Source organism: Prionailurus viverrinus, chromosome D1 (assembly GCF_022837055.1).
Source record: "Prionailurus viverrinus isolate Anna chromosome D1, UM_Priviv_1.0, whole genome shotgun sequence".
NCBI lineage: Eukaryota > Metazoa > Chordata > Mammalia > Carnivora > Felidae > Prionailurus > Prionailurus viverrinus.
In genome coordinates this window covers 31,094,568-31,121,020 of record NC_062570.1, presented here as the reverse complement: position 1 = coordinate 31,121,020, position 26,453 = coordinate 31,094,568, and the positions used below count along the sequence as shown (strand labels likewise).

General features: G+C 40.2%; 1 protein-coding gene and 1 pseudogene across 1 annotated transcript in view; one reads left to right on the top strand and one right to left on the bottom strand.

Moving 5' to 3' along the window:
* LOC125177294 (beta-galactosidase-1-like protein 2) overlaps window positions 1-15,606 on the bottom strand; it is a 59,718-nt gene extending 44,112 nt beyond the window's left edge. Inside the window, exons 1-3 of the mRNA XM_047879462.1 lie at window positions 15,514-15,606; window positions 14,180-14,272; window positions 13,835-14,032 (exon numbers count right to left, since the gene is read on the bottom strand). Of these exons, the coding sequence (XP_047735418.1) occupies window positions 13,835-14,032; window positions 14,180-14,271 (290 nt within the window). The 5' untranslated portion in view covers window position 14,272; window positions 15,514-15,606. The remainder of the gene's footprint in view (window positions 1-13,834; window positions 14,033-14,179; window positions 14,273-15,513) is intronic.
* On the top strand, window positions 3,921-4,487 carry LOC125176322 (nucleoside diphosphate kinase, mitochondrial-like; annotated as a pseudogene).
* Window positions 15,607-26,453: the final 10,847 nt, after the last annotated feature.

Here is a 26,453-nt window from a genome sequence, read left to right as displayed (position 1 = left end):
AATATAAAAATCTTTTACCTTATTTGCCCTTATTCCATACTGATTCCTCCAGTTTTAATATAGCAGCTGAGCTATCTCTACTGTGAAGGAAATTGAAGATTTCAACAGCCAATCCTCTGTGTGAATGCACTTTGTATTAACTTCAAAATTTCCTCCTTTAAATACCACTGCAGATCTAAGCAGCCAATATTGCTCCTTGATTCTGAACTTCAGGTAAGACAGATTTGTATGTAATGTCATCTGGGGTGCAACCACAAATTTTAAAAAATACTAATGAAAACATATAAAAATTTAAATCCATATCTATAATGGCAAAAAAAGAAAATCACTAGCCATAAAACAGAAACCAGAAAGAGCTGAAAAGTTTATAGAACTGGAGTATAGTTTTCTTTAAATGAATAAAATAAAAGCCAGCAAGCAACAATACAAGATTCATAATACCCAGGATCCATTAAGAAAATTATTAGGCATGCAAAAACAAACAAACAAACAAAACAAAACAGGAGAATGTGACAGAAACCAGAAAAAAATATCTAGAAATAGAAACAAACACAGAAATGGCATATAGGATAAAACTAGCAGAAAAAAATACTTATAAGGTATAACAAATATTTACCATATCTTTAATAGGTAAAAGGAATGCATAACCATGATGAGGAAAAAAATGGAAGATATAAAAAAGACCCAAATGGAACTTCTAAAAATTTAAAAATACAGTATCTGGAATAAAAAAATATTCTGGATACTATCAACAGCAGGAAATGAAAAGTACTGGCTGAGACAAACAGCAGAGTAGATACAATAGAATAAATGGTCAGATCAAAGAAACTATCCAAAATGGAAAATAGAAAAAAAGAAGACTAAAAATAAAAATGAACACAGCATCAGGGATATGTGGTTTCTTACCAAGAAGTCTAACATATATGGAATTAGAGTCCTGGGGAAAAAAGGGGGGGCAGGCAAAAATATTAGCAGGAATAGAGCCACAATTTTACAAAATTTGATGAAAACTATAAACCTACAGTTCTAAGAATTTCAGTGAACCACAGCAGAATTTTTAAGTAGATCTACACCAATAGCACATCAGAATCAAATTGCTGAAAACCAGTGGAAGAGAGGAAATCTTAAAATCAGCCAAAGGAGGGGGAAAAAGATGAGAAATACAACAGATTTGTCATCAGATAATGTGCAAGTCAGGAGACAATGAAGAAGCATTTTTTTGAAGTACTTAAATTAAAAACAAAAACAAAAATAAATCTTGTCAACCTAGAATTCTATACTCAGTGAATTTATCCCTCAAAATAGAAGATGGAAAAAACCAACTTTTCAAAAAACAAAAGCTAAGAGAATTCACTACCAACAGACTTGTACTATAAGAAATTCCAAAGGAAGTTCTTCTGCAGAAGGAAATAATACAATGTGGAAATTGTAATCTATACAAAGGAATGAAGAGCACCAAAAATGGTAAATATGTGCATAAATGAAAAAGGTATTTTATCACTATAAATTTCTTTCAAATATAAGTAGATGTTCAAAGCAGAAAATAGCAATGTATTATGAATTTTATATCTTATAAAACACAAAGTACATGACACAATACAGCACAAAAGTTGAGGAAAGTGAAATGGAAGCATACCACTGTAAGATTCTATACTAATAGCTTTATATTTGCAGAAAAGAAAGGAAGCAAATCATGAATTTAATTTAAGAATTTAAATACAGAACTTTACATAAAAACTTTGGGAAAAAATCCAGGATCTTTAAAAACTAACTTAATTCCATACCACACTTTCAACAATGGATGGATCATCCATATATAAAACCAATATGGAAACACTGTAATTTAACTATATATTAAACCAGATGAGCCTATTAGACATATGGAGAACATTCCATCCAACAGCAACAGAACACACATTCTTGTCAGGTGCACATGGAACATTCTCCAAAATAGATCATATGCAAAGCCATGAAACAAATTTAAAAAAATTTTAAGAATGAAATCCTATCAATCATCTTTTCTGACCACAATGGTATGAAACTAGAAATCAATTATAAGAAAAAACTGTAAAATTCACAAACATGTAGAAGTTAAACAACATAAATAAATGGAAAGATATTCCATACTCTAGGATTGGAAGAATTAATATCGTTAAAATGCCATACCACCCAAAGCAATCTACAGATTCAATTCAATCTCTACAAACATTAAAATGGCATTTTTCACAAAAATAAAAAAATCCTAAAATTTGTATGAAACTACAAAAGACTGAATAGCCAAATTAATCTTGAAAAAGAACAAAGCTGGAGGTATCACAATTCCTGATGTCAAACTATATTACACAGTATCACAATAGTGTAGAATTAGCACAAAAATAGACATATAGGTCAATGGAACAGTATAGAAAGACCAGAAATAAGCCCATGCCCATATGGTCAATTAACTTAAGACAAAACAGTTAAGAATATACAATGGAGATAGGGTAGTCTCTGCAATAAATGGTGTTGGGAAAGCAAGACAGCCATATACAAATGAAAGAACTAGCTCTCTTACACCACACAAAAATCACTCAAAATGGATTAAAGACATAAATGTTAAGATGTGAAACAACAGAAGTCCTAGGAAAAAACAAGGGTAAAGTCCTTGACATCAGCCTTGGCAATGATTTTTTGAATTTGACACCAAAAACAAAGGCTACAAAAGCAAAAATAAACAAGTGGGACTACTTCAGACTAAAAGACTTCTGCATAGCCAGGGAAACCAGCAGCAAAATGAGAAGGCAACCTTGATTGAATGGCAGAAAATATTTGCAAACCTGAAAATCTAATAAAATTTGAAAATTTGATTAGGGGTTAACATCCAAAGTATACAAGGAAACCATACAACTAAATAGCAAAAGACAACCCAATTTAAAAACAGGCAAAGAACCTGTATAAACAGGTACATGAAAGGGTACTCAACATTCCTAATCATCAGAAAAATGCAAATCAAAACCACAATGAGGTATCACCTCACAGCCGTTAGGGTGTCTAATATCAAAAAGACAATATATCACAAAGGTTGGTAAGGATATGGATAAAAAGGTATACTTGTTGCACTGTTAGTGGAAATATAAATTGGTTCAGCCACTATGGAATACAATATGGACTTTCCTCAAGAAATTAAAAATAGAATTATCATATGATGCAGCAATCCTATTTCTGGGTATACATCCAAAGGAAATGAAATCATTATCTCAAAGAAATACTTGTACTCTCATGCTTATAGCAGCATTATTCACAATAACCAAAGTATGGGAACAACCTAAGTGTCCAATGACAAATAAGTGGATTGAGAAAATGTGATACACACACACACACACACACACACACACACACACAGAGTAATAATTTTTAGTTTTTTAAAAAAGAAGGAAATCCTGTTATTTATGACAACATAAATGAACTTGCAGGGCATTATGCTAGGTGAAGTAAACCAGACAGCAAAAGAGAAATACCATATGGTATCACTTATATGTGGGATCTTAAAATAAAATTTAAAAAAATGATCTCATAGAAACAGAACACAATAGAGACTTCCAGGGACTGAGGGGTGGGGGAAAGGGGAAGAGATTGGTAAAAGGGTACAAATTTTCAATTATAAGATGAATAAAATCTGTGGATCTTATATGTAATGTAACCATAGTTGATAATACTGTATTGTAGAACTAAAATTTGTTAAGGGAGTAGGACTTAGTTGTTCTCACCAAAACAAACAAAGATAAATATGTGAGGTGATGGATGTGTTAATTAACTGGATTATAGGTTGGAATCCTTTCACAATGTATACATATATCAAATCATCACATGATATATTTTAAATACATTACAGTGACTCCCTCTGGGGGAGGGGAAGGAGTGCTGCTATCAGTGCTCAGTTAATGGCCAAGAGGCTTAGGTGGACTCTTCAGGGGCATCCTGCTGTGGGGCAACTGTGTGGCCTACCTGCCCACCTGAGCCTACTTGTGCACCCCAGTTCAGGAGGGTCCTCTTGGATCTGAGAGTGGACACTGGTCACAGTGAAGCCAGATGAGGTGCAGAGATAACTTATCAGGGAAAGGATATAGTACTTTGAGAGGAAGGGTTTCAGGCTGGAAATGAAGATGCTGCAGGTGCCAGACAGCATCTTTGCTGAGCACTACCATGGCCTACAACCTGCAGAGAAAAACTTCCTACCTACTGTTCAACAGCTACAGGAGCTCTGGCCCCACAGTGGTCATGGCCTGCAAGGCCATGGTCTGGGAAGACCCCAATATGGTCCACACCAACTCAGCTGAGGTCACCCCTGGCACCACTGTGGAGACTTTATTGTCCACATCAGCAAGAGTGTCATCCACACCAGACACTCTGTAGAAGGGACCCTGAGAAAGATCCAGCTGAGGTTCCAAAGCAATGAGTTGGTGAATTGGGCAGATGAGAGCCACCACAGCAGCATTCAACCATCCTGAGCACTAAAGGTGACTTCAGCTGCTCCAGCATCTTCCCAGGACCAACTACCTCTGTAAACAAGAACTTGAGCCCACATCCAAGTTCTACTCATTTGTTACAAATCACTTCCTTGTCCACCTCCTGCTCCACCCCAGGCCACAGGAGTCTGAGCCACCAATTTTATGTGCCTATCAATGTCTTAAGGCAACAAGATATTGGACCTAATCCTTTCTGTACCAAAGGGCCAGACAACCTAAGGGCCATCTCCAAAAGTGGGGAATGTAACGTCCCCACACCAAATGGAAGACATTAAAGTTCACTATGCTCTGCAAAAAAAAAAAAATAATAAAAAAATAAATCAATTATAATTTAATTAGTCAATTATACCTCAGCAAGCCAAAAAAAAAAAAAGAAAAGAAAAAGATTTAAAAAACAGGAGGGGCACCTGGGTGGTTCAGTTGGTGAACATCCAACTCTTGATTTCACCTCAGGTCATGATATCACTATTCATGGGTTTGAGTCCCACATTGGGGCTGACAGTGGGGAACATGCTTGGAATTCTCTCTCTCCCTTTCTCTCTGCTCCTTCCCTGCTCATTCACTTGCTCTCTCTCTCTCTCTCTCACACACACACACACACACACACACACACAAATAATTAAATAAATAGAACTTTAAAAAGCAGGAAAATACTGCATGGGAAATTGGAAATTAAAAAGAAATAGAAATAATATGGTAAAGGATGTTAAAAAGCTTATACAATATAATGCCAAAATTGTATACAAATAAATGTAGAACTCTCTAGTTGGTGCAAAACTTTGTTGAGAAATAGAAATTACCTATTTGAATAAAAGTAGAAAATTTGAATAAATTAGAAAATATGGAAGAAAACCACAATAACTCTAAAGATACAAACCCTTGTACCAACACCGTCATCAAAAATGACGTTTTTAGTAAATTATTTTCTCAATTATAAAAGTCAAATTCCAAGATACCATGCTGTGTAATCCATGTCAAATCAAAGTAAATTCATTTTATGAACTTAATATAAAAAAACTGAAAAAAATAGAAGTCATTCATAAATTTTTGAGCACTTACTATGTTCCAGGTACTATTATAAGCACCAAAGATCATCAAAACAGATAAGAAAATTCCTGCTGTCACAAAGCTCACATTCTAGGAACTAAAACTATAAAACTCTTAGAAAAAAATGTTGGGGGAAAGCTTCATGACATTGGATATAGCAATAATTTCTTGGATAGGACAACAAAGGTACAGCAAGAAAAGGAAAAATAGACAAAGTGAATTTCATGAAATTTTAAAACTTTTGTTCATCAAAGGACACTTTCAACAAAGCATAATTCACAGAATAAAAGAAAATATTTGCAATCACATATCCAATGATGTATTAATATTCAGAATACATGAAGAATTCCTACAAATCAACAATAAAAAAAGAAACTACCCAATTGAAAAATGTGCAAAGGATAAGTAGTTTAATAGATATTTCTTCAAAAAAGATATATAAATGGTCAGTAAATACATGAAGAGATGCTTAGCACTGCTAACCATTAGGGAAATGCAATCCAAGTCACAATGAGATACCATCATTAGGATGGAATGCTTATGCTTTGCTGGTAGGAATGTAAAACAGTGCCGCTCCTGTAAAAAACAAAAGCATTACAATTTGAACCAGCAATTTCACTTCTGGGTACATATACAAAAGAACTGAAGTGAAGAACACAAATAGATATTTATACACCAATGTTCATAGCAGCATTGTTCACAATAGCCCAAAGGCAGAAACAACCCAAGTGCCTAATGGATGAATGGATAAACAAAATATAGCATATACATAAAATGGAATACTATTCAACCTTAGAAAGAAATGAAATCTGATACATGCTGCAACATAAATGAATTCTGCACATTATGCTAAGTGAAATAAGCTAGATATAAAATAACAAATATATGATTCTATGTATATGAGGTACCTAAAAATGTCAAATTCACAGAGAAAGAAAGAACAGTGGTTATCAGAGAATGAAAGGAGAAAAGAATGGGGAGTTGTTTTTTAACAGAATAGTATGGAATGATGAAAAAGTTTTGAGTATTGATAGTGCAGATGGTAGCAAAACAATGTGTATTTATAGAATACCACTGACTTTGTAAAGTCTTTGGAATCTGTGAAAGCAAGCTGACATTATTCACTAAAACTAAACATACACCTACCTCATTGTCCATCATCTTCATTCCTAGATGTATACTCAACAGAAATGTTTACATATTCTCAACAAAAGGCAAGTGCAAGATTGTTCATAGCCCCACTATTTCTAATGGCTAAAGCCAAAAATATCCTAAATGTCTACCCATAAGACAAATATATTTTGGTATGATTACCAATAGAATTCCATATAGTTATGAGAATGAACAAGCTAAAATATCTGGTAATAAGGATGAATATCATAAAGAAAATCTTGAACAAAAAATATCAGACACAACAGAGTACATATTGTATGATTCCATTTATGCAAAATTCAAAAACAGGCCAAGGTAATCTACGTGTTAAAATCATGAGTAGTAGTTATCTTTTGGAGGGAAGTAATGACTGTACAAGGGACAGGAGAGCTTCTGAGATGTTGGTGTACTACAGAGTTTTGGGGGTTGGTTATAGGAGTATGTTCACTTTATCAAAATTCATTGAGCTAAACCCTTATATACTATATACATGTTAAATTTTAATAAAATATTACTTTAAAATAAGACTAAAATCAAAAGGGGGAAAAAATAATTGAGAATATTTACTACCAGCAGAGTAGTAGGCAATTTGGGCCAAACCTCCTAATGAGGAAAACAAGAAAAAGTGAGCAAGTTTTTCATTAACAGAAGGCATCATTAGGACTTCCACTCTCTGATCCAAGAAGTAAAAAGCATGGAAGTTGTCACTCCTATCTTCACAAGAATAAAGCTGAAAAGCTGAAAGTTGTTAAAAAGCAACAACTCTTCTTATCCATCAAAGAAGTGAAGTCACAGGAAAAACTGCTGCCCCAAAAGGTAGAGTGAGAGACAACTGATGTAATGGTTAATTCTATACATCAACTTGACTGGGCAATCAGGTGCTCTGGCACTTGGTCAAACAGCAGTTGAGAGTGTTTCTGGATGAGATTAACATTTGAACTGACAGACTGAGTAACACAAATTGCCCTCCCTAATGGGATAGGACTCATCCAGTCAATTTTGTCTATTCAGTCAGACCTGAATAATTATTAATATAATACATCACATCAACAGGCTAAAGAGGAAAAATAAGTTCATAATTTTATCAATAGATGCATAAAAAGCATTTGAGAAAATCTAGCACCCAATCATGACAAAAACTCTCAGTAAACTAGGAAGAGAGAACTGCCTCAACTTAATAAAGAACATCTATAAAAAACTTGCAGCTAATGCCAGAAGCTTCCCTGCTAAGATTAGGGACAAAGCAAGTTGTCCCTTCTTGCCACTCTTTTCAACATTGTACTAAAAAGCCTAGTTGATGCAATATGACAAGAAATGAAATAAAAGGTATAAAGATTGGGAACAAAGACATAAAATTTTCTTTGCTCACTGATGATATAATTTGTCTATTAGAAAATTCAAAAGAATTGACAGAAAAACAACAACAAACAAACAAACAAACAAAAAACCTCCTGGAACTACCAAACAATCAATAGCAGGGTTGCGGAAAGCAAGGTTAATATACAAAAGTCAATCTTTTTCTTATTTAACAGCAATGAACAATTGATGAATAACACTATCCAACTTCAAAACTCATCATGAAGCTACAGTAATCAAGACACTGTGGCACTGTTGAAAGAAAAAACAAATAGATCAAGGAAACAGAATAGTGAGAGTAGAAATAGACCCACACAAATACAGTCCACTTATTTTTGACAAAGGAGCAAAAACTCTACAGTAAAGAAAAAAAATAGTCTTTTTAAAAAATGGTGCTGGAGAAACATGCACAAAAAAGATGATGCAGACATTGTATACCCTTCACAAAAATGAACGCAAATGGATCATAGATTTATAAATGTAAAGTATAAAACTACAAACTTCCTAGAAGATAACATAGAAAATCTAGATAAGCTAGGGTTTGGCAATGACTTTTTAGATACAACACTAAAGGCACATTGCATGTCATAATTAAGTTGAACTTCATTAAAATTAAAAAGATATGCCCTGCAAAAGACACTATCAAGAGAATGAAAAGACAAGCCACAAACTGGGAGAAATCCTTACAAAAGGTATATCTCATAAAGGACCATGATCCAAAATATACAAAAATTTTTAAAACTCAACAATAAGAGAAAAACAATGTAATTTAAAATGGGCAAAAGATCTGAACAGACATTTCAAAAGCCTATACAAATGGCAAATAACCATATGAAAAGATGCTCAACATGATATGTCATTAGGGTATTGCAAATTAAAACAAGAATGAGATACCACCACACACCTATTAGAATGCCCAAATCCTAGAATACTGACAATAGCAAATGCTAACAAGGCTATGAGGCAACAGGAATGTCATTCATTGCTAGTAGGAATGCAAAATGATACAGCCACTTTGGAAGAGTTTGGCAATTTCCTACAAAACTAAGCATATCCTTACCATGTGATCTTCAGTATTTACCCAAATGAGTTGAACACATGGTCACACTAAAACCTGCACACAGATGTGTATATCAGCTATAATTGCCCAAACTTAGAAGCAACCAAGATGTCCTTCAGTAGGTAAATGGGTAAGTGAGCATGGTGCATCCATACAACAGAAAATCATTTAGCACAGAAAAAAAGTAAACTATCGGGGCACCTGGGTGGCTCAGTCCATTAAATGTCAGGTCATGATCTCATGATTCATCAGTTCGAGCCTCGTGTTGGGCTCTGTACTGACAGCTCAGAGCCTGGAGCCTGCTTCAGATTCTGTGTCTCCCTCTCTCTGCCCCTTCCCTGCTCACGCTCTGTCTCACTCTCTCAAAAATAAACATTTTTTTTGAAAAGTAAACTATTAAACCATGAAAATACATAGAGGAAAGTTAAATGCATATTACTAAATGAAAGAAGCCAATCTGAAAAGGCCACATAGCGCATGATGCCAATTATGTGACATTCTGGAAAAGGCAAAACCATGGAGATAGTAAAAGAATCATTGGTGGCCAGGAGTTAGCGGAGAAGGAAGGAACACAGAGGATTTTTAGGACATTGAAACTATTTTCTGTGATACTATTAATGGTGGATATGTGTCATTATACATTTGTCCAAATGCATGCAATATATAACACCAAGAGTGAACTGTAACATAAACTATGGACTTGGGGTGATTAATGGTGTGTTAGTGTAGATCTATATATACCACTCTGATGGAGGATGTTGATAGTGAGGGAGGCTCTGGCAGGGGTGGGGGCTCCATGCCTTCCTCTCAATTTTGTTATAAACCTAAAACTATGTACTCTAAAAATTAAAGTCTTTTTTCATTGAAACACTAAAAAAAAAAAAAAAAAAAAGGAAAAATCTTGAGAGCAGCCAGAGAGAAATGATGTATTATTTATAGAGGAACCCCACTGGGAATTACAGTCAATTATGAGGCATGGAGTACACCCTACTCTATAGAGACCAGCAGGAAGTAGCACAATATTTTTCAAGTGCTGCAAGAAAAGAATTGCCAGCTTCAAGAAAAACTTATCTCCCTTTATTCATACAAACCAGATATGTAGGTTTTTCCACTCCAGGCAATTCTCCAATTTCCAGCAGATACCAACCGAGTGTCCTACAATTTAACTCAATTCTGACACTAATTGCCCAGAGTTAGCACAGGCCCCACAGGTTAAGGGCTCATTCCTACATGATGGCTCCCTCACTCCTCCATTTCAGATACCAGTTCCATGTTGTCATCTTTATTTCTGATCAACCAGCTACAATTCAGGGGTTCCCATGACCCCCTCTTCATGTTTGATAATTTGTTAAAACTGCTCACAAAACTCTGGGAAACACTTAGCTTTACCAGTTTATTATAAAGGATAAAACTCAGGAACAGCTAGATAGAAAAGATGCATAGGACAAGTATAGGGAAAATACAGGGAGCTTCCATGGCTTCCCTGAGCACACCACTCTCCCAGCACTTGAATGTGTTCATCAACTTGGAAGCTCGCCAAATCCCTTCAGTTAGCATTTTATGGAGGCCTCATTATATAGGTATAATTGATTAAATTATGGCCATTGGTAATTAACTCAACCTTCCCATTGGTAGTTACCTCTCCCCTCCCCTGAGGTAAAACTCTCTATACTCTCTGCTCAATTTTGCTGTGAACCTAAAACTCCTCTAAAAAATAATGTCTATTTGGAAAATACACAAAAGACAATAGACAAAATTTGGGGAGAAAAAGGAAATTTTTCAAGTCCTCAAAGTAACTACAGAAAAGGACACATGGCCCTCTAAAGAGTTTCAGTTAAATGGACAACTGACTTTACAACAGGGATAATGAAGGCCAGAGGCAGCAGCATTACCTTCAAAATGCTAAAACATCTGCCAACCTAGAATTTTATAGTAGTGAAAATACTCCTCACAAACGAAAAGAAAATGAAGAAATTTTCAGATAAACAAAAACTGAGAACTTTGTCACCAGCAAATTTACACTACAGAAAATTCAAAAATGTGTTCTTCGTGCAGGAAGATTCCAGAACAGCAATAATAGTCTTCAGTTATTTAGAATTAAAATACATAACAATAACATACACATTAAGCATTCTAATGTCTTCGTATTATAGAGTGGGTAAAAGCATGAGAGTATTAGTTGATAAATCAAGGATGAATGTTATAAATTCTTGAGCATCCAGTAAAAGAGTAAATACCTCTCAAGCTAACAGAAGAAAGGAAATAGATACTCCAGCATCCCAAAAGAAGACAATATTTTTTAGAAATAGCAAAGTAAATAATTCCTTAAGGCAGGCAATAAAAGGCTGAGAAAGCAACCTAGCCTAGCAAATACTAGAACAGAATATACTGTTTTATCAGATACTAAAACAGATAGAAACCCACTATCATATTTGGAAAAAGGGGGAACAAACACAACTAAAACAGAAAGATAAAATTATTAAGTGTTGTGATAGTGCAAGAATGAATAGATAATACAATGTGACCAGTGGTAGCCAGGAACTAAAACCCATCATTGCATTCTCAAACATTGGTCAAGATCTGATACCGAAGTTTTTGTGAATCCATAGTAAAAATGTTTAAAGACTGAAAACGTGTTTAAGATTTTAAGAATGGAAATCAGCTTAATTGAAAAAGAAAAACCAGCCCTGCAATTTTCAGACTGGAAGGCAGACACAGATTAAAGCCCCCTGAAAAGTTAATAAGAAACAGTGTTGCTCCCAAAACAGTGTAGCAGTTGTAAAATGTCACCTCTTTGAATGATTATTGCTTTCTCACCAAACACACCCCCAGAGCTTCTCTGCTCTACCCATCTACTTCTAGGGAGGCCTAATTGCTAAACTCCCCTCACCACAGTGCCTAGGTGGCTGGGTCAATTAAGCACCTGATTTCAGCCAAGGTCATGATTTCATGGTTCATGGGATTGAGCCCCACGTCAGGCTCTGTGCTGACAGCTCAGAGCCTGGAGCTTGCTTCAGATTCTGTGCTTCCCTCTTTCTCTGCCCCTCCCCTGCTCATGCTCTCTCTTTCTCTCTCTTTCAAAAATAAATAAACATGAAAAAAAATATTAAACTACCCTCACCTCATGCCAGCACCCAACCTTGACTAACCCACTTCCTCTAATCTTGCATCAGACACAATAACAAATCCAGAAGTTGTCCCTGCTTTTCTCAGACTCCCTTCAGAGTCCTTCACCTGGAGCCTAACCTTGCAAAGTCTCTTCTCTCTTCCCCTTTGTTGAGACTGGCATTCCACCATTCTTCTGGAACACACTCCCTCCTTGAACGTCAGCAAATCTGATTTTGTCAGACTCTAGGTTTGTTCCTGCAAGACTGGCTGATTCGTTTTTAATAACTTTTTTAAAAAGATTGAGCCTAGGTGACTCAGTCAGTTAAATGTCCGACTCTCGATTTCAACTGAGGTCATGATCTCACAGTTCTGGGATGGGCATGGAGCCTGCTTAATTTCTCTCTCTCTCTCTTTCTAGAAAACAAAAACAAAAACAAAAACAAAAAAAAAAACCTTAAGACAATTCAGTCTTTATATTCTAATGCATCCAATGTATAAGCCTGCTTTGATTCTGAGATAATGTTCTCTTCCTCTTTGAGAGACTTAGAATATCTTATAGCTTATGAAATAATAGTGGCACTTTTTACTTTTGTAAGCAACTGCTTACTTACTTATTTTTGTAAGTTCACTGCTATTCAAAGGAACAAATTAATTAGGAAGAAAGAGGGAAAATAATGTGGTGTGTAAAAGGCATTATGACAGTTTAAAATTTTTTTTTCAACGTTTTTTATTTATTTTTGGGACAGAGAGAGACAGAGTATGAACAGGGGAGGGGCAGAGAGAGAGAGAGACACAGAATCGGAAACAGGCTCCAGGCTCCGAGCCATCAGCCCAGAGCCTGACGCGGGGCTCGAACTCACGGACCGCGAGATCGTGACCTGGCTGAAGTCGGATGCTTAACCGACTGCGCCACCCAGGTGCCCCAACATTATGACAGTTTAGAGGGTAAATACTTTAAAGCATTACTCATGTCACTCACCACGTCAAATTCCAATTAAATATTTTTTCTTCTAAACCTATATTTTAAACACCAAACCATTGAAAAAGAGAACAAAACTAAAACTGATATCCAAACAGTAATGGATAAGCACTTTCCAAGCTTAGAAGCCTAGAAAGAAATTACTAATTTTTGTTAATTTCAGCTTTTAGGATGAGGATAATTACATTACTTGCCAAGCCTGGTTCTCAATGAAACCCAACTTGAAACACATTTTCTGGAACAGTATTCTATCCTAGGAATCATCACTGGGGCTATGACTCGTATGGCAAGTGAGGATATCCAAGGAGGAGAGAGGCCTGCTGTACTGAACTTATTCAGTAGTTAGGGACCACTGACCCACAGCCACCTGTACTGACCACTGCCTCTGAAAGTTAGACTCTTGCATGCAGGCCACAAGGACCCTGTTTAGAAGGAACTCTTTCAGAGCAATCAGAGCAGGCTCTATCAATAGGATATTCTAGAGGTTATCAAGTGGAGACTCAGACATCCTAAGAACAATGAAGAAGGTACTAAAAGGGTCAACCCTTAGACTGGTCTAATAAAGTCTCAGAGCTAGAAATTCAAACTATAAATTCATGAAATAATTACTTAGGAGCTAGCACTCACGTGGTAAGAGTGTTGAAGCCACAGGCCTTCAGCTTCAGCAAGCGGTCCCTCCAGTACTCCCTGGGCACCCGGAAATAGTGAATAGTGCCTGCTATGATCAGGAAAGGAGAGCCATCTAGTGTGAAGCTTGAACCTTCAACTTTCAGACCCACATTGCGATTCTTTATGTGGAAGGGAGTCAGGTAAGCTTGATTCATCCTGCAAGGACAAAGGAGGTGCATGAAGTCCTAAAGATGTTCCCCATGTGGCACACATTTTGGGCAAATCAGAAGGTCTTTCCTTCAGGGGCCTAAGCACACTTCCAGTGCAAAGAGAAACTTCCCACCCCTTCCCTCTCAAACATACCTGGGTGAGAGGTCTCCTCCAAATTGAGCCATTACCAATAACCCTGAAGACAGGCACAGAATGCCCACAGGTCTCAACAAGAAGGTCAGCATGCTAAACAGAGAAGACAGAACAGAAGTCAGACACCCTGGAGGCAGAGAAGGAGGCAGAGCTGAGTGAGGTCTTGGCCAAGGAGGATGGTGAGGAAGATAGAAGTGGCCTGACTGGAAGGCAGAATTCTGCATAGCTGTATCTTGGCTTCTGCACCACTTGGACTAACAACAGACAGCACCTTAAGGCCATGTCTACTGACTGGAGGGAGGGCAGCAGCACCAAGAGCATCTTGATAATAACTGGGTTTTCTGACACCAGTTACATTTTAAAGAAGAGCAAGCCTCAGTCGAGTAAGTTTCACAAAATAGAGGATAATCTCTGGGAAATTTTCCAGAGACCTTCTATTGTTAAGGGATGAACCCTAATAATGTGCTGCTTAGCAGAGAACTAGTCTGGAATGTAGGACTTCCTCTGTAGCGGGGTCCCAATTTCTATCCCCAACCCAATTTTCTACTTCTCTGCTACTGCAGGACACCATCGTATTAGCTCCCAGAACACACTCATCTTTGTGTGGCCCTTGGTCTTCTTTACACTGCTCACCCTGGGACAATTACTCTTTCCTTCAGATATTAAAAGTTCTATGAGTCCGAGGTAGGCAGAACCAGGGCGGCCTAGCAAAGCCAGGGTGGAGGTGGGGGGCGCACAGCTTCTAAGCCTGGAAGCACTCTGCATGGGGCATGGCTGTGTCCTCACTCCTCAGAGCAGCGCCTGAATTACAAGTGCTCAACAAATGTTTTCTGAACAAATGCAGCAGTTGCCAGAATCAGTAAAACATCTTCGTTGCCTCCATAAACTTCATAAGCTTTGCCATGGGGCTTCATGAGTGTTCCGTTAGGCAGAGTCGAGAAGGTAGAACGCAACTGTTCTCTGTAGGGAAATCGGATGGAAAGTAGAATGGGGCTCAGGGATTAGAGAAGACAGACCGGGGAAGAAATGCGCGCACGACCCTCTGGACACCACTCGTCTCCTCACTGTGGGCGTGAAGAGTCCCGGGAGACCGAAAGAGATCAAAGGACGCTCAGAGATTTCCGGGGGGAAGACAGAAAGGACGGAGAACTTCGAGGGAACCTGAATAAAGGTCCTAGAGAAAAATTCAAGAAAATGAGAATACCCGAGGGGCCAGGGCTGCCCGGCGGACCCAGTGCTGGTCAAGAGGCCACAGCGCTGGAGGTGCGGAGAGGTCCCGGGGCTGTTGCGGGCGTGAGTGCTTCGGCAGTCACCCGGGCCGGAACCCACCTTACCCGGCGCCGAGGGGTTCCAACGCCAACTTCGCAGAGGTGGCTGGGCAGCAGCCGCCAGGCGGGGGACAGCGGGAACTAGCCGGCACCGCGCTCCGTCCCCCGGGCAGCCAGGACCTTGGACTACCTCCCACCTTCCGGTGCCCCGCCCCCACCGCACACGAGCCCTCCCCCAACCCTGGGGACCACCCCGCCCCTGCAGGTCTCCCCATCGCCGACCTGTTCTCAACCCAGCCCCTGACAGACCTTTCCACACAACCCGCTCCCAGCGGCAGAACTGCCCCCAAGCCTCCAAGCGCGCCACTCCCCTTGTAGCCCCTTTCCCTCCCCGGGTAGCTTATCCTCTCTCCCTTCCGCTGATCCGCCCCCACCCCAGACCCCTGAGCCGACCCGCTGGCTAGCAGACCCCTCCACGTCCACGCGCCTGGCGCCTGTGGGTCCGAAGCGCAGGAACCGCGGGGCGGAACTCTGAAGCTGCTGTGAGTTCAGCTGGCCCTCTCCGTCCCTCTGGTCCTCGGAGTCCCGGAGGCTGGCTCTGGCTTTCAGAGACTCCAACAGTTTTGTTTGTTTGTTTTAAGTTTATTTATTTTTGAGAGAGACAGAGACAGCGTGAGCAGGGGAGAGGCCGTGAAAGAGGGGGAGAGAGAATCCCAAGCAGGCTGCGCAGTGTCAGCTGGGAGCTCCATGCGTGGCACGAACTCACAAAACCAGGAGATCATGACCTGAGCCTAAATGAAGAGTCTCAGCTTAACCAGCTGAGGCACCCAGACGCCCCTGGGACTCCATCAGTTGTGACAGCTAACAGTTTCTGGGCACCCCCTCTGCGGAGTGCAGGGAGCTTTCCATCCACCCCACCTCCGCAGACTTGTGGGGCTAACTTCCAGGGATCTCTCCCGAGACCTGCCTCTCCGCCTCTCTACTGAGTGTGAGATCCGCACAGGCGCACAGACTCTCCCTTTCCGCAGCCCCACGCTGAGCTACCTCCGGGGTCTGGGAGCCCGAGCAACCCAGCGAGTGGCGAACTCTCGGCAGCAGCGGGGATTCATTCCCCACCCGCCTCCTACCGTCCCCGAGTGTCCGGGCTGGGGGAGGAGCTTCCCTCCTCTGCAAGCCGACCACCACTCCTCTCTCTGTGCTGCTTCAGCACGTGTTCACAAACCGCAGTTGCCCTGTTCCTGGGTGCTGAGGACACGGATAAGGAATATCCTCTTACCCCAGTAAGGAAAGCTTCTTAGCAAGGCCAACCTACATCTTGGGGGAGGTGGACCGTTTTCCTTTACCGTACCCACCCTCAAGCTGGTAACTTAACTCGGCCCGCGGCACTGGCCCACGTGGCCTAGGTAAAACTGGTCTACATGCAGATGTTCTGTACCATTTCAGCCCTACAGAATCTGAAACTCTGAGGCTCCGCATTCCGTGTTTGAGCCGCCAATTCCAAAGCACGCTAACGTGGAGCTCCCCTCTCCGCCCCTGCCCTTTTCTCCACAGCAGAGCCTGGAGAAGACCCCCAGGAGGCAGAGTAGGTAGGGGGTTAGAAGTACAGGTAGCGGAGCGTCTAAATTAATTTCACCAACGCAGACACACCTGTGTGGTTGCCATGGCCCTTCTTTCAGCTTTTGGGGTGGGCAACCAGGCTCCCTCTTGGATGGGAGACATAGCTGTATTTAAAATTCTCACGGCTCAGGACCTCCTGGGTGGCTCAGTAGGTTAAGCCTGGGGCTTCAGCTTAGGTCATGATCTGGTGGTTCATGGGTTCCAGCCCCGCATCGGGCTCTATACTGACGGCCCAGAGCCTGGAGCCTGCTTCGGATTCTGTGTCTCCCTCTCTCTGCCCCTCCCCTGCGTGCGCTCTCTCTCTCTCTCAAATATTAATAAACATTAAAACATTTTTTTTTTTAGTTCTCACAGCTGGATCTATCCACAATCCAGATCCAGGCTACAAGAGTCGTTAAACTCTCCCTTTTATAGCAAATTTATCTGGAACTGAAAAGAGAACACCACAGATGTCCTGCAAGCTGCATTCCCCGGTGGGTTAACTTCTCCAGAGGTGGCGGTGCCTGCGGTGTCTACATTTTTTTTTTTAACGTTTATTTATTTTTGAGACAGAGAGAGACAGAGCATGAACGGGGGAGGGGCAGAGAGAGAGGGAGACACAGAATCCGAAGCAGGCTCCAGGCTCCGAGCCATCAGCCCAGAGCCCGACGCGGGGCTCGAACTCACGGAACGGGAGATCGTGACCTGAGTTGAAGTCGGACTCTTAACCGACTGAGCCACCCAGGTGCCCCCTGCGGTGTCTACATTTTTGAATAAGGCTGTATTTTACTGCAATCTACTCTTGACTATATTGGTGGATCTTTCATGGCTCTGCCTCTACCAGTAACCAACCGGAACTTCGATTGACGTCCAGGAGCTTTGCAACTGATTCTTTCCCTTTCATATTACTTTCTTAATTGCATAATTGCACTTGTTTTTCCCCTGTCTTTACTCCTTGCTTTTAAAACGCCTTTCTACTCTCGCTACTGCCACCCAAATACATCAGAAGAAAAAAAAAATCCTTTTAAAATCCACTCCACTAATGTTCATCTGAACTTTTACGTAGTTTTCTTAATTTACAACTAGCCTGTTGCTTCCAGCTGTTTCCCAACAACGTCTTTCCTACTTGTTATTATCCATAATTTGCAGAGACTATTCTTTCTTTTTCACTGCTAACTTCCTTTTTGCCTACTTAATTTATTTCAGCAGGAAATTCAGCCTTCTCTTTTGCTTCCCAGACTTTACCCTTGATGACATCTCCATCCAAGACAATGACCCTTTTAATGCCAGGCATCATACCCCTACTGTTTCATCTATCAAATTGTATATCCTCATTTGCAATAAAATATATTTCATTTCTAAGGTGTAAGATTCTAAAATTCTGCTTTCTGGCCACAGTAATTTTTTTCACCATATCTCCCAAACTTGCTTGCTCTTCCTCAGTCTTTAAAATTCTTGGTTTTTTTTTTTGGGGGGGGGGTTGTTTGTTTGTTTGTGTTTGTTTTTGCATCACCTAGATCCCTCCTCAGGGAAGAATTTCCAGTCTTCTTGATAGGGTAGGCAGACAGACATGAGCAGGGAAGGGGTTTTTCCAAATATTGAAAAAAGCTGGAGTCCACCACCCATCTCCAGAGCACAAATAGCTGGGGAAATTCCTGAAAGAAAAGCACGTGCACACTCCCTATACCCTCAGGAGGACTGCGGACTTTGAGTCCTCAAAGGACCCTTAATTTCATTATAAAACGATTACATTGGGGTTTCATGCCCCCACCCCATGGATTTTCAGGAGGTTTGATGGGAAACACCGTAAATGTTCAGAGACTAAATGCTGAAACCTGGGTTGGGGGGGGGGGGGAGGGGAGGGAAGGGTGGGACCAAAGATCCAGGAAGAAACTGTAGCTAAAAAGGTGGAAGTACCCTACACAATGGGTTTCTCTCTCTCCCTTTTCTCTTGTCCCTCTTCCTCTTTTTGTCCCTCTCCTCTTCCCCTCCCCCTCTCAGAGACTGCTCCACCTTCCTTTCCTTTCCAGTGCACTTTCACTATGGCTGCTAATAAATGCTTGCTTACTGAAGAGTTGGGCTGTGAATTCTTTCTGAGCCAAATTCAAGAACTGAGGACACACGTGAGTGGCTCAGACTAAGGGACCACCACTTCAGGTCATGATCTCCCGGTTTGTGAGTTCTAGCACTCTTGGGGCTCTGTGCTGATGGCTCAGAGTTCTGAGCCTGGAGTCTGCTTCAGATCCCTTCTCCTTCTCTCTCTGCCACTCCCCCACTTCACTCTGTCTCCCTCTCTCAAAAATAAACATTAAAAAAAGTTCTTTTTAAAAAAAAAAAGAACTAAAGACAGGAAGTAAGGTTCCCTGCTGACATCCTAGTCTCTCTTTTTCTTCAGTTTATCACACTACTTCTGGCCTCACACTGTGTTCTGCTATCTCAAATAGATGCTTTCTTCCTTGTAAGAAGTTGTTATTTCCTTAACCTCACATTCCTACTTTGCTAAACCTCACATTTTGGTAACAAACCAATCTTTCTCTTTCCTTTGCCCTGAGCTGATGAGGTGAAATAGGTAAGATCATAAAACCAAACTTACTTAGCACCAGGCAGTAGGGATCAATTTCATGGGCATATATATATATATATATAATCCTACATGGTATATATACATACATAAACATATACATAAAATGTATGTAAACCTGACACTATACACACACACGCACACACACACACATATACACACACGGATATACTAGTGTTCATTGTTGGTAAACATAACCCATAAACCCTAAACTCAAAACATCCACACTCTCAGCTAATACCTTTCAGTCTCCATAGAAAACTTATCCACATCTTTGCTATTTGTCTTCAAATAAAAGATGGTTGTATCTGAATATCCTGAAAGGGTTCAAGCGGGCAGTTTCCAAGATTGTAAACAGATAATGAATGTGCATGGTAGAAGTGCTTAGGTAAAAGCAGAAGACAAGTTAACTTGTTCAATCCTTCCACCCAAGTGTAATAACTGCACAAGACGCTTACATAATGAAATTATTCAGGTAATGCTGAGCATCCATTTATTGCCTTTTTTTAAATATGAAATTTATTGTCAAATTGGTTTCCATACAACACCTAGTGCTCATCCCAACAGGTGCCCTCCTCAATGCCCATCACCCATTTTCCCCTCCCACCACCACCCCCCCATCAACCCTCAGTTTGTTCTCAGTTTTTAAGAGTCTCTTGTGGTTTGACTCCTTCCGTCTCTGCACTTGTTTTTTCCCCTTCTACTCCCCCATGGTCTTCTGTTAAGTTTCTCAGGATCCACAGAAGAGTGAAAACATATGGTATCCGTCTTTCTCTGTATGACTTATTTCACTTAGCATAACACTCTCCAGTGCCATCCACGTTGCTACGAAAGGCCATATTTCATTTTTTCTCATTGCCACGTAGTATTCCATTGGGTATATAAACCTCAACTTCTTTATCTATTCATCAGTTGATGGACATTTAGGCTCTTTCCATAATTTGGCTATTGTTGAAAGTGCTGCTATAAACATTGGGGTACAAGTGCCCCTATGCATCAGCACTCCTGTATCCCTTGGGTAAATTCCTAGCAGTGCTATTGCAGGGTCATAGTGTAGATCTAGTTTTAATTTTTTGAGAAACCTCCACATTGTTTTCCAGAGTGGCTGCACCAGTTTGCATTCCCACCAACAGTGCAAGAGGGTTCCCATTTCTCCACATCCTCGCCAGCATCTATAGTCTCCTGATTTGTTCATTTCAGCCATTCTGACTAGCGTGAGGTGGTATCTGAGTGTGGTTTTGATTTGTATTTCCCTGATGAGGAGTGACATTGAGCATCTTTTCATGTGCCTGTTGGCCATCCGGATGTCTTCTTTAGAGAAGTGTCTATTAATGTTTTCTGCCCATTTCTTCACTGAATTATTTGTTTTTCAGGTGTGGAGTTTGGTGAGCACTCTATAGATTTTGGATACTAGCCCTTTGTCTGATATGCCATTTGCAAATATCTCTTCCCATTCCGTTGGTTGCCTTTTAGTTTTGTTGTTTCTTTTGCAGTGAGGAAGCTTTTTGTCTTCGTGAGGTCCCAATAATTCATTTTTGCTTTAAATTCCCTTGCCTTTGGGGATGTGTCAAGTAAGAAATTGCTGCAGCTGAGGTTAGAGAGGTTTTTTCCTGTTTTCTCCTCTACAGTTTTGATGGTTTCCTGTCTCACATTCAGGTCCTTTATCTATTCTGAGTTTATTTTTGTGAATGGTGTAAGAAAGTGGTCTAGTTTCATTCTTCTGCATGTTGCTGTCCAGTTCTCCCAGCACCATTTGTTAGAGAGACTGTCTTTTTATCCATTGGGTATTCTTTCCTGCTTTGTCAAAGATTAGTTGGCCATACTTTCGTGGGTCGAATTCTGGGGTTTCTATTCTATTCCACTGGTCTATGTGTCTGTTTTTGTGCCAATACCATGCTCTTGATGATGACAGCTTTGTAGTAGAGGCTAAAATCTGGGATTGTGATGCCTCCTGCTTTGGTCTTCTTCTTCAATATTACTTTGGCTATTCGGGGCCTTTTGTGGTTCCACACAAAGTATAGGATTGCTTGTTTTACCTTCGAGGAGAATGCTGGTAAAATTTTGATTGGGTTTGCATTGAATGTGTACATAGCTTTGGGTAGTATTGACATTTTAACAATATTTATTCTTCCAATCCATGAGCACAGAATGTTTTTTCATTTCTTTATGTCTCCTTCAATTTCCTTCATAATCTTTCTATAGTTTTCAACATACAGATCTTTTACATCTTTGGTTAGGTTTATTCCTAGGTATTTTATGCTTCTTGGTGCAATTGTGAATGGGATCAGTTTCTTTAGTTGTCTTTCTGTTGCTTCATTGTTAGTGTTTAAGAATGCAACTGATTTCTGTACATTGATTTTGTATCCTGCAACTTTGCTGAATTCATGTATCAGTTCTAGCAGACTTTTGGTGGAGTCTTTCGGGTTTTCCATGTATAATATCATGTCATCTACAAAAAGTGAAAATTTGACTTCATCTTTGCCAATTTTGATGCCTTTATTTCCTTTTGTTGTCTGATTGCTGATGCTAGCACTTCCAACAGCAGTGAGAGTGGGCATCCCTGTCATGTTCCTGATCTCAGGGGGGAAAGCTCTCAGTTTTTCCCCTTGAGGATGATATTAGCTGAGGGTTTTACATAAATGGCTTTTATGATGTTTAAGTATGTTCCTTCTATCCTGAGTTTTCGAGGGTCTTCATTAAGAAAGGATGCTGAATTTTGTCAAATGCTTTTTCTGCTTCGATTGACAGGATCATATGGTTCTTTTCTTTTCTTAATGTGATGTATCACATTGATAGATTTGCGAATGTTGAACCAGACCTGCATCCCAGGAATGAATCCCACTTGGTCATGGTGAATAATTCTTTTTATATGCTGTTGAATTTGATTTGCTAGTATCTGATTGAGAATTTTTGCATCCATATTCATCAGGGATATTGGCCTGTAGTTCTCTCTTTTTGCTGGGTCTCTTTCTGGTTTAGGAATCAAAGTAATGCTGGCTTCAGAGAATGAGTCTGGAAGTTTTCTTTCCCTTTATATTTTTTGGAACAGCTTGAGAAGGATAGGTATTATCTCTGCTTTACATGTCTGGTAGAATTCCCCAGGGAAACCATCTGGTCCGGGACTCTTATTTGTTGGGAGGTTTTGGATAACTGATTCAATTTCTTCGCTGGTTATGGGTCTGTTCAAGTTTTCTGTTTCTTCCTGTTTGAGTTTTGGAAGTTGTGGGTGCTTGAGAATTTGTCCATTTCTTCCAGGTAGTCCAGTTTCTTGGCATATAATTTTTCATAGTATTCGCTGATAATTGCTTGTATTTCTGAGGGATTGGTTGTAATAATTCCATTTTCATTCATGATTTTATCTATTTGGGTCATCTCCCTTTTCTTTTTGAGAAGCCTAGCTAGAGGTTTATCAATTTTGTTTATTTTTTCAAAAAACCAACTCTTGTTTTCATTGATCTGCTCTATGGTTTGTTTAGATTCTATATTATTTATTTCTGCTCTGATCTTTATTATTTCTCTTCTTCTGCTGGGTTTGGGGTGTCTTTGCTGTTCTGCTTCTACTTCCTTTAGGTGTGCTGTTAGATTTTGTATTTGGGATTTTTCTTGTTTCTTGAGATAGGCCTGGATTGCAATGTATTTTCCTCTCGGGACTGCCTTCGCTGCATCCCAAAGTGTTGGTATTGTTGTATTTTCATTTTGATTTGTTTCCATATATTTTTTAGTTTCTCCTCTAATTGCCTGGTTGACCAATTCTTTCCTTAGTAGGGTGTTCTTTTACCCCCATTCTTTTGGAGGTTTTGCAGACTTTTTCCTGTGGTTCATAGCATTGTGGTCTGAAAGTGTGCATGGTATGATTTCAATTCTTTTATACTTATGAAGGGCTGTTTTGTGACCCAGCATGTGATCTATCTTGGAGAATGTTCCATGTGCACTTGAGAAGAAAGTATATTCTGTTGCGTTGGGATGCAGAGTTCTAAATATATCTGTCAAGTCCATCTGATCCAATGTATCATTCTGGGCCCTTTTTTTGTTATTGACTCTGTGTCTAGATGATCTATCCATTCTTGTAAGTGGAGTATTAAAGCCTGCAATTTCCACATTATTATCAATAAGGTTGCTTGTTTGTGATTGATTGTCTTATATATTTTGGGGCTTCCGTATTTGGCGCATAGACATTTATAATTGTTGGCTCTTCCTGATGTATAGACCCTGTAATTATTATATAATGCCCTTCTTCATCTCTTGTTAAAGCCTTAATTTAAAGTCTAGTTTGTCTGATATAAGTATGGCTACTCCAGCTTTCTTTTGACTTCCAGTAACATGATAGATAGTTCTCCATCCTCTCACTTTTAATCTGATGGTGTCCTCAGGTCTAAAATGAGTATCTTATAGACTCATTTAGATGGGTCTTGTTTTTTTTTTTTTAATCCATTCTGGTACCCTATGTCTTTTGGTTCGAGCATTTAGTCCATTTACATTCAGTATTATTATGGAAAGATATGGGTTTAGACTCATTGTGATGTCTATAGGTTCATGCTTGTAGTGATGTCTCTTGTACTTTGTGGTCCTTGCAACATTTTACTCACAGAATCCCCCTTAGGATCTCTTGTAGGGCTGGTTTAGTGGTAATGAATTCTTCAGTTTTTGTTTACTTGGGAAGACCTTTATCTCTCCTTCTATTCTGAATGACAGACTTGCTGGATAAAGGATTCTCGGCTGCATATTTTTTCTGTTCATCACATTGATGATTTCCTGCCATACTTTCTGGCCTGCCAAGTCAATAGATAGGTCTGCCACTAGTCTTATGGGTCTCCCTTTATATGTTAGAGCATGTTTATCCCTAGCTGCTTTCAGAATTCTCTCTTTATCCTTGTATTTTGCCAGTTTCACTATGATATGTCATGCAGAAGATTGATTCAAGTTACATCTGAAGGGAGTTCTCTGTGCCTCTTGGATTACAATGCTTTTTTCTTTCCCCAGATCAGGGAAGTTCTCAAGTATGATTTGTGCAAGTGCACCTTCAGGCCCTTTCTCTCTCTCTTTCTCTTCTGGAATTCCTATGATACAGATATTGTTCCGTTTAATTGCATCACTTAGTTCTCTAATTCTCCCCTCATACTCCTGGATTTTTTTTTTATCTCTCTTTTTCTCAGCTTCATCTTTTTCCATAATTTTATCTTCTAATTCACCTATTCTTTCCTCTGCCTCTTCAATCCAAGCTGTGGTCACTTCCATTTTATTTTGCACCTCATTTATAGCATTTTTAGCTCCTCATGACTATTTCTTAGTCCCTTGATCTCTGTAGATTCTCTGCTGTCCTCTATGCTTTTTTCAGGCCAAGCGATTAATTTTATGACTATTATTCTAAATTCTCATTCCATATATTGCTTAAATTAGTTTTGATCAATTCGTTAGCTGTCGCTACTTCCTGGAGTTTCTTTTGAGGAGAGTTTTTCTGTTTCATCATTTTGGGTAGTCTCTGGGGTGGCGTGGAACTGCAGGGCACTTCTCCTGTGATGTCTGGAGTAACTTGTGTTGGTGGGTAGGGCGGCAGTCAGACCTGATGTTGCCCCCAGCCCACAGCTGGGGCCACAGTCAGACTGTTGTGTATCTTATCTTCCTGTCCCCTGGGGGCAGGACTCAATATGGTATGGTGTGGCCTCTGTCTGGGCTACTTGCACACTGCCAGGCTTGTGGTGCTGCTTTGATGGGATCTGGCATATTAGCTGGGTGGATCCGTAAGATGCACAGGGGTGGGAGGGGCAGGCTTAGCTCACTTTCCCTTGATGGTCCCCTCTAGGAGGGGCCCTGCAGCACCAGGAGGGAGGCAGGCCTATCAGAGGATTGGAGCCACAGAAGCACAGCGTTGGGCATTTGCAAGTTGGTGCAAGCAAGTTCTGTGACTGGAACTGGTTCCTTTTGGAATTTCAGCTGGGGGATTGTAGAGGGAAATGGTGCTTGCCAGTGCCTTTGTTCCCCCACTGATCTCTGTCTTTCTGGGACTCAACAACTCTCCCTCCTGGCATCCACTTGCCCTCCCTGCTTTCTGAGAGCAGAGCTGTTGACCTTTAAAATTCCAGATGTTAAGTCCTGCTGGCTGTTCAGAACTCATGGAGTCCGGCCCCTCCACTTTTGCCAGCCAGACTTTGGGGGCTCTGCCTTGCCTGGTGGGCTGCCCCTCCTCTGCCCCAGCTTCCTCCTGATAGTCTGTGTAGCACACACTGCCTCTCCGCCCTTCCTACCCTCTTCCTTGGGCCTCTTGTCTATGCTTGGCTCTGGAGAGTCTGTTCTGCTAGTCTTCTGGCAGCTTTTTGGGTTATTTAGACTATGTGGGTCGAATCTAAGGGATCAGCAGGATAGCATTGGACATAACTGGACAGCAACATGCAGAAGCATGAAACTAGACCACTTTCTTACACTATTCACAAAATTAAACTCAAAATGGATAAAGGACCTGAATGTGAGACAGGAAACCATCAAAACCATAGAGGAGAAAGCAGGAAAAATCCTGTTTGATCTCAGCCCCAGCAATTTCTTACTTGACACATCCCCAAAGGCAAGGGAATTTAAAGCAAAAATGAATTATTGGGACCTCACGAAGACAAAAAGCTTCCTCACTGCAAAAGAAACAACAAAACTAAAAGGCAACCAACGGAATGGGAAGAGATATTTGCAAATGGCATATCAGACAAAGGGCTAGTATCCAAAATCTATAGAGTGCTCACCAAACTCCACACCTGAAAAACAAATAATTCAGTGAAGAAATGGGCAGAAAACATTAATAGACACTTCTCTAAAGAAGACATCCGGATGGCCAACAGGCACATGA